Genomic DNA, 11,946 nt, shown 5'->3' with positions numbered 1-11,946 from the left:
GTTTTTTGTTTTGTTTTCTTCTGTGCCACAACTGGCAGTGCTCCAGGATTACTCCTGGCTCTGGGCCCAAGCATCTCTCCCGGTGGAGCTCAAGGGACCAGATAAGGTGGCAGGGATCAATCCCAGGTCAGTTATGTGAAAGACAGGCACCCTAATTACTATACTATCTGTCTGGCCTTATGAACCTGTTTCATTGCGCGTTTTTTTAAGAGATCTTGCTCTATAAGGGCCTAAGAAAATCCTGCCCCCTTTTGTCTTTTACCCAATATGTCATCATCTTGCAAAATTAATAAATTATTTCTTCCACTTTAGGAATATCTGATGAAATCTGACCATTTTTCTAATCAAATACTATGAAGTGCTGAGAAATCAAAGTCCCTGCAGTTCTATAATAAAAGAGATAAATTAATATTCAAAGAAGATCATGTCAGATGAGGCCACGTACCTGGTATGTGTGAAACTTTATTACTAACCATTTTATAAATCATTGTTCCTAAATAAAATTTTCTTTATATAAGGATCATAAGGAGCGATAGCACAGCGGTAGGGCGTTCGCCTTACAAGCGGCCAACATGGCCGACCCGAGTTCGATTCCTCCGCCCCTCTCGGAGAGCCCGGCAAGCTACGGAGAGTATTCGATATGCCAGACACAGTAACAACAAAGTCTCCAATGGAGATGTTACTGGGCCCGCTCAAGTAAATCGACGATCAACGGAAGGACCTTTACCTTTACCTTTACCTATTCTGAAGTATATGAGATACTTACCACTGCCCTATGTTATTTATGTCCCAGAAAACAGGGGGCCAGAGAGAAAGCACAGTGGGTAGGGCAGTGAGTGGCCTTGCACATAGCCATCCCGAATTTGATCCCCAGCACCACATATAGTCCCCTGAGCCACACCAGGAGTGATCCCTCATCATAACCAGGAGTAAGCCCTGAGCACTGCCAAGTGCTTCCCCAACCAAAAATAACAAACACACATACACTCAAACACATGCATGCATAAACACTATAGCCTCCTGCTGCATCCATAACATAGCAGGATCTGTTAACTTCTGCTAAAATAACTGTGAATGGAATAACACAGGGGAAATTTTTCATATCATACTACCATTTAAAAAAATTGGGTGGCCACACCCAGCGAGGTTCAGGGGTTATTCCTGGCTCTGCACTTAGGAATTACTTCTGGCAGTGCTCAGGGGACTGTATACGATATCAGGGATCTAATCCAAGTCAGCAGCATGTAAGGCAAATGCCTGATTCGCTGTACTGTCACTCCTGCCCATCATATCATATTATCTTTATAGTAAAAATTATGGAAATAGTTTCCAATTTAAAGTGGGGAGCAACCCATGAGCAAATGATTCAAAGCCTTTGCAGAATAAAATGTTCACAACATACAAAACTCTCAGAGACTATGAAAAGAAATGGACACAGAAAATATAAAATCTATTAAGTTCAGATGCTTCCTTGTTCCTGGAATTGTTTCAACAAAACTTATATCCCCCTTGTTGACCAGAATAGCTAATAAAAAGCAGGAAACTATCTTCATGAGAAATAAGTGGCATTTTTGTCACACTTTATGTTAAGGAAAGTGATGGGTCTCACTTTCCTAAATAGCCTTGAATATAATCTCAGGGCTAGGATGAAAGAGACGTTACTGGGGCCTGCTCGAGGCAATCGACGAATAACAGGATGATGAAATGAATGAAATGAAATTTATGTTAAGACCTCTAAAGATTAAACAACACTGAAGGACGAAGTATGATAACAAGCATCAGGATATAAACCCAACATATGGAACAGAAAATATTCAAATAAAATATAGTGGGGTGGATATGAAATATGTAATTTTGTAAGACTCTCCTAAGTTATATAAAATGAAAACATTTGGCATCATAGTTTTGATCTTGGATCTACCACTTATTCAATGCTTGGACTTGAATGTAATTCAATTCGCTCTAAATGTTAATACCATACATTCAACTAATACCAGCAGTGGCATCCATGCTTTCCATGGTGAGAAACTATAATATTTTTTAAAAATATTTTGTAATGAATCACCGTGAGATACAGTTACAGACTTACAAACTTTTGTGATTATGTTTCAGTTATGACGAGTACCCATCCCTCCTCCAGTGCCCATTCTCCACTACCAATGTTCTCAGTATCCCTCCCATCACCCCTTTCATCCACCCCCCACTCCATCCCTGCTGCTTCTGTGACAGGCACATTCCCTTTTACTCTCTCTCTCCTTTTGGATGTTATGGTTTGCAATACAGGTAGTAAGTGGCCATCATGTTTGGTCCATAGTCTACTTTCAGCACGCATCTCCGATCCCAAGTGAGCCCTCCAAGCATCATTCACTTAGTGGCCCCTTCTCTATCCCAGTTAAAACTGTAATATTTTTAACACCAAACCTGGTACAAAATGTGTGACAATGTCTCAGCCTTCGGGAAGGCCAAGTAAGACTCTGAGATGACCTCAGAGAAAAGTTCTTTCCTTTTATGCTCCCTCAATCTTTCTTAAAGTACCTATGTATGAGGTTCTCAGACTCACCAGACAGGGTCTCCAAGAGGAAGCAAACAGCCTGCAGTTACAAAATCGAGCAAGTCTGGGTTATAATGAAGGTCAAAACTCTTTTCTCAGAAATCACAGCAGCAGGCAGGCAGAAAGAAGTCTTGGATACCTAAGGAGTCCCAGGAATTCATGGGTAAAACCATGCCTTTTCCAGGTCAGGGTATAATCTGATGGAGATGCTACCACAGAGGGAATATTTACATCTCCCTGTGTCAGCTCATTAGCGGGATTTCCGTTGTTACTCTCACCTCTGGGCATGCTGCTTCCTGGGGGACATTGGTCTGGAGACAAGAGAAATGTTGGTTGCTGATTCTGTTCTCCGTAGACCAGAACAAACATCAGAATGCATTCCTCCTCTAGGATTTGCACCTTATTTGCATTTCTCACCTCCTATGTTTAAGACTTGACAATGTCTCATAGACAAAGAATGAGTTGTGGTAGGGCAAAACTCTAGATTTATCGCTAAAGAAAGAATTCTCGGGGCTGGAGTGATAGCACAGCCAGAAGGGTGTTTGCTTTGCACGCGGCTGACGGGGTTTGATTCCCAGCATCCCATATGGCCCCCCTGAGCACCGCCAGGAGTAATTTCTGAGTGCATGAGACAGGAGTAAACCCTGTGCATTGGCAGGTGTGACCCAAAAAGAAAAAAAAAAAGAATTCTCTATCTGTGCAGAGAAGTATGCAATATTTTTATAAAACTTTTGTCTTCATGATGCCTTTGATAAATCAATCATCAAATAAATGAGATACTGAAATCATTTTACGTACCATGGACTGAGTTAAAATATTGATGAGAATTATTAGCCCTCTACTTTTTGAACTGTAAAACACTAAGGTAAAAGCAGGTCTATATTGAAATTTCAAATGTGTTAGTTCTGTGCTGTATTAAACACTTATTTTCTATATTAAATGACAAAACAGAAGAATACAAAAATAACAGTGGCTTTAATGATGATGGATACAAAATTGGAAGCAAATTCTTTTCTCAGCCCTTTTCAGTCTCATTTCACTGCTTCGTTGACAATATCTCAGATTGTTTCCACTGGGAACTGTCTAGCCCCTACCTTTTCTTTTTATTTTCTATATGAGTAAGATCCTCTATCCTCTGATCATTTATCTTCTGGTCAATTATCATAATTATCACAGATGTTTGTGTTTTTCCTTCGGACTGTGTTTCACTTGGTTTGAAAACCTCCAATTCCACTCAGGTGATGGCAAACTGCATGTCTCTATCTTTCTCGTGGCTGCATAGTATTTCACTCTGTGTGTGTGTGTGTGTGTGTGTGTGTGTGTGTGTGTGTGTTTGTAACATGAAAAGGAAATGCTGTGCATGATATAGCAGGAAACAAGGATTACCTTTATCAACAATTATATGCAAGATAAATTCCAGGAAAAAGACAACCTGCAAAGACTGACAGACAGTAAGGGGAAATATCACTTATTGCTTTAATCAAATGCACATGTGACCTTAAACTCTTAGATGTAGTGAGAAGGAATCAAGGGATTAGAAATTTCCTTGGACTCACAGCTACACATCTGCAGGGCTGGGTCCCTCAGAATCTCGGGGAATAATCAGATTCCTTCTCCTTTGAGATTATTTTGAGGACACCATCATCTTTTACTCAAGACCCTTCATCTCAAAACTGTAAGTGTAACAGTTTCAAATTTCTCAGTCAAGACTCTCTCCAACAGGGCACTTTGGCTTTTAGAGACTCAGGGAGGATCTTCTGTCATCAAAGTCCTCTCTTTAGCAAACCTACAAAATGAGGTCACAATCCATTTCTATAAAGCTAAAGTATTCACAGGCACTGGGACTGGGACAAATACATACTTTTGAGAAGGTTGTGCTGCCCGTACAGTTTCAGAAGTGTGTTATCTTGTGTCACTTCTGGATGAAGAATTTATCACAGCTTCTCTGTTGAGTCAATGCACACTTCCTTCAAGACCACCTGCAATATTGAGAATTTTAATGCAGAATGATTAAAACTCTTGAAAACTTGGCAATCAAGAACACAGCCATGCTTCTCAAGGAGTGGTTCTCAGAGCATCAGAGTATGGCCTGCAGCATTGCCACCACAGGAATTTGCTAGAAATGCATAATCTCAAGTCGTGGAGCATCCTACTGACCCTTATCTCTACTATCCTTGGAAAGTCGGTTTCACATGCTGGGGGAAAATGCAGCTGGGATAGAGAATAGACCACTAAGTAAATGATGCTTGTAGCACTCGCTCAGGATGGGAGATGTGTGCTGAAAGTAGACTATGGACCAAACATGATGGTCCACTTACTACCTGTATTGCAAACCAGAACACCCAAAAGTAGAAAGAGAGTAAAAGGGAATGTTCCTGCCACAGAGTGGGGGAAGGGCCTGGGGGATGGAGGAGTGGCAGGAGGGATACTGGGAGCATTGATGGTAGAGAATGAGCACTGGTGGAGGGACGGGTACTCTATCATTGCATGACTGAAACGTAATCATGAAAGTTTGTAAGTCTGTAACTGTATCTCACGGTGATTCATTTTTTAAAAATGGATGGAAAAATAGTTAAAAAAGAAAGAAGGAAATGCAGAATCTCTGGGTTCTCTGGAACTAGCTGGATCAGTTATGCATTTGCAATCAACATCATGTTGCTTTCTAGACATGGTAGCACCGCACCGTAGCACTGTCCTTCCATTGTTCATCGATTTGCTCAAGCAGGCACCAGTAATGTCTCCATTGTGAGACTTTTAAAATTAGAAAAATTTGTTTAGAATGAATTTTCACCATCTCTTTGTTGGGTGAAGAGGCAGGTAATTGGTGGTTCTAGCTGGGAATGATCACGCTGGGCAAGAACTTAAAAGTAGGTAAGGGATATTCTGGATAACATTTTAGTACCAATATTACAAACCACAGTGCCCAAAAGGAGAGAAAGAGAAGAAGAAGGAGGAGGAGGAGGAGGAGGAGAAGGAGAAGAGGAGGAGGAGGAGGAGGAGGAGGAGGAGGAGGAGAAGGAGAGGAGGAGGAGGAGGAGGAGGAGGAGGAGGAGGAAGAGGAGAAGGAGAAGGAGAAGGAGAAGAAGAAGAAGAAGAAGAAGAAGAAGAAGAAGAAGAAGAAGAAGAAGAAGAAGAAGAAGAAGAAGAAGAAGAAGAAGAGCGCCTGCCATAGAGACAGGCAGGGGGTGGGGAGTTGGGCGTGATGGGAGGGAACCTGGAAACACTGGTGCTGGGAAATGTACACTGGTGTAGGGATGGGTATTGGAACACTGTATGGCTGAAATCCAATCATAAACAGCTTTGCAAAAGATAAAATAAAATACAAATTTAAAAAGTAACAAAACTGAAAGATAAAAAAGTTTAAAAAACAAATTTTTAAAAAGAAAAATATTCAAAGATTTTTAAAAAATGATAGTTCTAACTTGTGGGTTGTAGGTATTTAGAAGCATCCAATATCATTGTGGTTATTCCAGAGGAAACCCTATTTTGGGCTGGGAGCCAGTGCCCCATGTTTGAGAATTAGAAGCATCCTGAAAAAATTACAATCAAGACCTGCCATTTAAAAAAAATTTTTTGATCAGGATTCTGTGATTTATAATTCTATCAATAATGTTTTTTCATGCACATAATTCCAACATCACACACATTACCAGCATACCTACCTCCTTCTCCCAACACTATTCCCCTTCAAGCCCCCTGCCTAATTCAGCCGATGCATCGGTTCTCCTATGATCTATCCTTTTCTTTCTGAGTGGCTGCACTCAGCAAGCACTATCATTTTGATCAAATGTTAGGAAGAACACAAACACCTCAGGTTTGGCAAAGGAGAACGAGTTATAAAAGGGCTCTGTCATGACTGCATTCATTTCTGGAATATAAAGTAACATAATATGAGACTAACATCTAAGGACAGTAGAGATAAGGGCCAGGAGGATCACTTCACGGTTTGGAAGCTGGCCTTATGTGCCAGGGAAAAGCAATTGGAATGAAGAAAGGACCACTAAGTTAATGATAGTTGCAGGGATCACTCGGGATGGGAGATGTATGCTGAGAGTAGACTAAGGATCGAACATGATGGCCTCTCAGTATCTGTATTGCAAATCATAATGCCCAAAAGTAGAGGGAGAGTGAAAAGGAAGGTGCTTGCCACAGAGGCAGGGAGTGGGGTGGGGTGGGGGTAGCGGGAGGGATACTGGGAACATTGGTGGTGGAAAATGCGCACTGGTGGAGAGATGGGTGCTTCATCATTGTGTGACTGAAACTTAATCATAAAAGTCTGTAACTATATCTCACAGTAATTCAGTTGAAAAAACAAAACAAAATGGGCTCTGACATGGAGCAGCTGTTTATTTAAGTTAAACCAGTTCATTCTCATAAAGTGAAATTCAGACTATAGAAAACACCTCAAGCATATTTTTGTCAAACACTGTCAAACACTGTCCTCCCGTTGTTCATCGATTTGCTCGAGTGGGCCCAGTAACATCTCCATTTTGAGACTTGTTACTGTGTTTGGCATATTGAATACATCATGGGTAGCTTGCCAGGCTTTGCCATGCAGGCGAGATACTCTCAGTAGCTTGCCGGGCTCTCCGAGAGGGGCGGAGGAAATTTTGTCAATGATGCATAAAGATATGGATAGGGATAGAATGAGAGCCTGCACTTGTGATAGAAGTGCGAATTAGCCTAACTTTCTGGGAGATCATCATGAAGCCAAGGTTGATTATCAAAACAACTCAGCTCTTTCTTGTTGTGTAGATGATTCCAGTTTTTCTGAAGCTCATGCTTTGAAAAGACAAGGGGCTGAATCCAGACAGATCCCCATTCTGATAGGTAGAGAAAATTCCAACTCTGAAGATTAAGGACTAATTGATTGGCAGTTGGAGGGCAGACTTTCCATGGCTAAGGAAGATGAACTCAAACAAAATTGGACTCACTTGAGTTCTAATGTCTTGGGAAACGAGTCTTATTAGGGGAAACAATATTCCTTTCTGTCCAAACCCATTTTCCACTGGGGAATTCTATTTTTAGAGGTTGAAGAAACAAGACACAAAGGTGCCAAATGAACAGACAGAGGGAGCAGTAAATAACTCTGTCTCTCCTGAGTCTCAGCCTGCGTGAACCTGGGCTGCAAGGGACATATCCTGTGTTTTTAATTTCTTCTGTTTTATTCCTAATGCTGGCTGGGGCACAGAGGCTGCATTCCTTCTTCCCATCTTTCCAGGGAAAGTCCTCCAGTGTCCTTTCCCCACCTTTCGATGAGGAAGTCAGGGTTCTACACGAAGTCTCTTTTTCCCGGGGTCCAGTCAGGTGAGTTAAGCAACTCAGACAACCCTTTGGAAAATCTCAGAGACTCAGTAGTGCCAGACTAATAAAACCAACTTAGGGGAAGTCAATATATGTAATATTTAGAATAGCACATGTAACATCTGTTACTGTCACTGTCACTGTCCTCCCATTGTTCATCAATTTGCTCGAGCAGGCCCAGTAGCATCTTCATTGTGACACTTGTTACTGTGTTTGGCATGTAGGGCGAGGTACTCTCGGTAGCTTGCCAGGCTCTCTGATGGGGCTGAGGGGTCGGCCGGGTCGGCCGCATGCAAGGAAAACACCCTACATCCTATAATCCGTGTAATACAGAGACAGCTATTTATTTCCATGTTGTTTTACCACCTTGTAACTTTGGATTTCTTCCAGCTAAATTAGCTCCTATTCCCTTTGCTTCCAGTTTACAATTTTCAACACAACTGAGTAGAGACAGCTCTGGAATTTGCCCCCAACTGATGGGTATCAAAGATCTATATTATATTTTTAAACAATAATATGTTTGGGGTCAAAGAGATAGTACAGTGGGTAGGGCATTTGCCTTGCACGTGGCTGGTGGGAGTAAAATTTCTGGCATACCATATGGTTTCCTGAGTCTTATCAGAACAAATTACTGAGTGTAAATCCTGGAGTAACCCCTGAGCTTTGATGAGTGTGGCCCAAAAATAAAGCAAAAATTAATTTGTGGTACATTGCCAAACCATAGAACCATTGGTATTTTTTGATGGTGGAAATATACAGTGTTCCCACACCACATTAAAAAAAAATTTTGTGCTAAGGAGACAGACTAGGGGTGGGGGTGGGTAGGAGAGATACGAGGACAATGGTGGAGGAATTGGTGTCGGACCACTTTATGCCTGAAACTCTATTGTGGACACATCTGTAAATCATGCTCTCCCAAAATTACTGGGGAATGAGAGTTAAGGGTGAAGGTTCATGGGCACATCGATCATACTAAATGCAGTGATTTTGTACATCAATACCATATAACTTTGAATCTACTGTCTCAAAGATATAACACTAAATATTATACAAAAATAAATGCAAAAATATAATACTAAAAGTTAAGCAGAAAAAATAAACATTGTTTATCAATAAAATTGAATATATTCCCAATCCCTCTTGCCCAAAATTAATTTTTTCATGTGATAATTATGAAAGGAAATTACTCATTTGTGAGAATATGAATCACTAGAGCAAAAATACCCAGGGAAAAAAACAAGGAAACTAACTTTATCACTTGGTGTAAACTATGGTGGTTACTGCAGGTATTCAAGGAGCTGGAGTAGTGGATTCAAGAGGTGGAGGGTCTTTTGGGGGATGGATAACACTAGGACTTCAATGATGGGAGTTTGATATACATGAGCCTGTGATGGTAAGCACAACTACTCCACAATATTAGCAAGGTAAATTGAAAAAAACAAGGTCTAAACAAAAAGAACATAATATGAAAGTGCAGGTATCTATTTCTGTGTTGAATAGTAAGGTGACTGATCAGCGCAAACTGGGACTCGGTTGTTCCTGGATTAATGAGAACTGTTAGGAATGAGTAAACAGCCACAGAAATAGAGACATGGTGTCTTGTGAAGGGCTGTGCACTGTGTGTGTCTGTGTGTGCACATGTGTGTATATGTGTGCATGCATGCTCATGTGCTTGTGGGTTGTGAGCAGTCCTAAGGGTAGGGGTGCTTTATGAGTATGTTCCAAAGTGAGTCCCACCATACAGATATGAAGTAACCCAGTGAATGTACCAAAAGGGATGGGTTTCCATTCAAGGCTCACTTGGCAACAAGATTAATAAAGGATGAGGAGATGTGGATTGGATGACAAAGTCCCTGAGCCTTGAGGCGTCAGTGTAACTAAGAGAACGTTTACCTCCCCACATTGGACACCATCTCCCAGCTCTGCCTTTTTCTCAGATCCCTTGCAATTCTGCTTTTGCTTTCTTTAGTTAACCCCCTCAAGAAGAATATCCCGTTGGTGTTTCTATTGACAATTCCCTTCTTGGGAAAACATTTCTGACTCATTATCTCATTCTCTCTCTCTCTCTCTCTCTCTCTCTCTCTCTCTCTCTCTCTCTCTCTCTCTCTCATGTTGCCTGTTTGTGTTATTATCAACAAAGCATTTAAAAAAGAAGCTCTTCACTTGAATTTCTCCTTTAATCTGCTTTCTATGTTTTGGTAATAACAATACCACTGAAAGGTAAACATGGTTTTGTGTTTCACTTTGTGTTCTTTCTCCATCATTGAATTGTGGGGACTTTTGTTCTCTCCCATCTATATAATGCCTAGAAAACGGTCAGCACTTAATCCATACTTCTGGTGATGTAGTTCTCGTCAGATGATGTATAAGAAGCTATAGAATTCATGATGCTATAAAGAAAGTGGGACAGAACTCCCACATAATAAGAAGCTTGATAAATCTTTGCAAAGAGAGCTGGTACATATGGATATATTAACTTTATGTTAATATTATTAATATAAGCGGATGCATATGGAGGTATGATATAAATTTGCTTTAAATATATTACTTTTCATTGTATTATCATTGGTTCAAACTGATATGGGATTTCGGGTGTATGGCTTTATAACTGTCTATGTGGGTAGTTCTCATCACACTCATCACCAATGATGAGAACTACTCATCACCAATGTTCCAGAAACATCTTACCACCAAAATGACCCTCTAATCATTCTTCCCACTAAACTCCACTTTCCTTCTCGTAGTCACCATAGATTCCACTGAATAATAATTTAGTCCTAGAAAAAAAATACTGAACTGTGTCCTTCATAGATATGAGTAACACAGGTTTATGTGAAATTTCACCTTTTCATTTCCTCCTTTCTGGAAACTCACATTCAACTTCACCTGGGAAAAGAAAATGATTCTGGAATTTCAGAATTTCTCCTTCATGGACTTTCAGAAGACCCAGAATTGAAGTCCATCATCTTTGTGACTTTTCTGTTCATGTACCTGATCACTGTGCTTGGAAACCTGCTCATCATCCTGGCCGTCATCTCAGACACTCATCTCCATGTACCCATGTACTTCTTCCTCTCTAACTTGTCCTTTGTGGACCTCTGCTTCACTTCCACTACCATCCCCAAGATGCTGGTGAACATCCAGACACACAGCAAAGCCATCACCTATGCGGGCTGCATCACCCAGATGCACTTTTATCTGCTGTTTGGTTGTTTGGAAGTCAGTCTCCTCTCTGTGATGGCCTATGACCGTTTCGTGGCCATCTGCCACCCCTTGCACTACATGGTCATCATGAACCCCCGGCTGTGTGGGCAGCTGGTTCTAGTTGGTTCTTGGTTTCCAAGCACCGTGAATTCTTTAATACAGACCTTCATGACATTGCAGCTGCTCTTCTGCACAGATGTGGAAATCCCCAACTTTTACTGTGAACTCAAACAGATCATCCCTCTGGCCTGCTCTGACACATTTCTCAATAATGTGGTGATGTACTTTGCATCCGTTCTGCTGGGTAGTTGCCTAGGTGGGATCCTTTATTCCTACTCTAAGATCTTTTCCTCCATCCGTGGAATCTCTTCAGCTCAGGGAAAACTTAAGGCATTTTCTACCTGTGCATCTCACCTCTCAGTTGTCTCTTTATTTTTTTGTACAAGCCTAACAATGTACTTTAGCTCTGCTACTACTCACAGCTCACAGTCAAGTTCAGTTGCCTCAGTGATGTATGCTGTGGTCACGCCCATGCTGAACCCCTTCATCTACAGCCTAAGAAACAAAGACATAAAAACGGCCCTCCAGGCATTCTTCATGAAGGGGACCATCCAAAGACACTTGTCCTAGGATCAAGGAAATGCTCATCATTGTTGAGTTTAATTGTTAGGGAAGAAACTGTCATTATTACACCTGGAAATAGAAATTTTAATTTCTCTGTTCATTGGATATAATTCTCACATGGTTAAGATTTCTGACCTCTCTTTTCTTCTATTGATTTTTCTTGTTTGTCTTTCAACTATGCTTCAAAATTTGTTTCTAATCGTACATAGTCATGGTCACGGTCCTCCTGTTGTTCATCGATTTTGCTCAAGCAGGCCCAGTAA

General features: G+C 41.0%; 1 protein-coding gene across 1 annotated transcript; it reads left to right on the top strand.

The window, feature by feature from the left end:
* The first annotated feature begins 7,806 nt into the window (after positions 1–7,806).
* LOC130021958 (olfactory receptor 7A10-like) lies at positions 7,807–11,689 on the top strand. Its single transcript, XM_056112693.1, has 2 exons — positions 7,807–7,858; positions 10,797–11,689. The coding sequence occupies exons 1-2, from the start codon at positions 7,807–7,809 to the stop codon at positions 11,687–11,689; spliced, it is 945 nt and encodes a 314-aa protein (XP_055968668.1).
* Positions 11,690–11,946: the final 257 nt, after the last annotated feature.

Source organism: Sorex fumeus, unplaced genomic scaffold (genome assembly GCF_029834395.1).
Source record: "Sorex fumeus unplaced genomic scaffold, SorFum_2.1 ptg000019l, whole genome shotgun sequence".
NCBI lineage: Eukaryota > Metazoa > Chordata > Mammalia > Eulipotyphla > Soricidae > Sorex > Sorex fumeus.
Note: the sequence above shows the minus strand (reverse complement) of the source record. Positions and strands in the feature narration are given on the sequence as shown.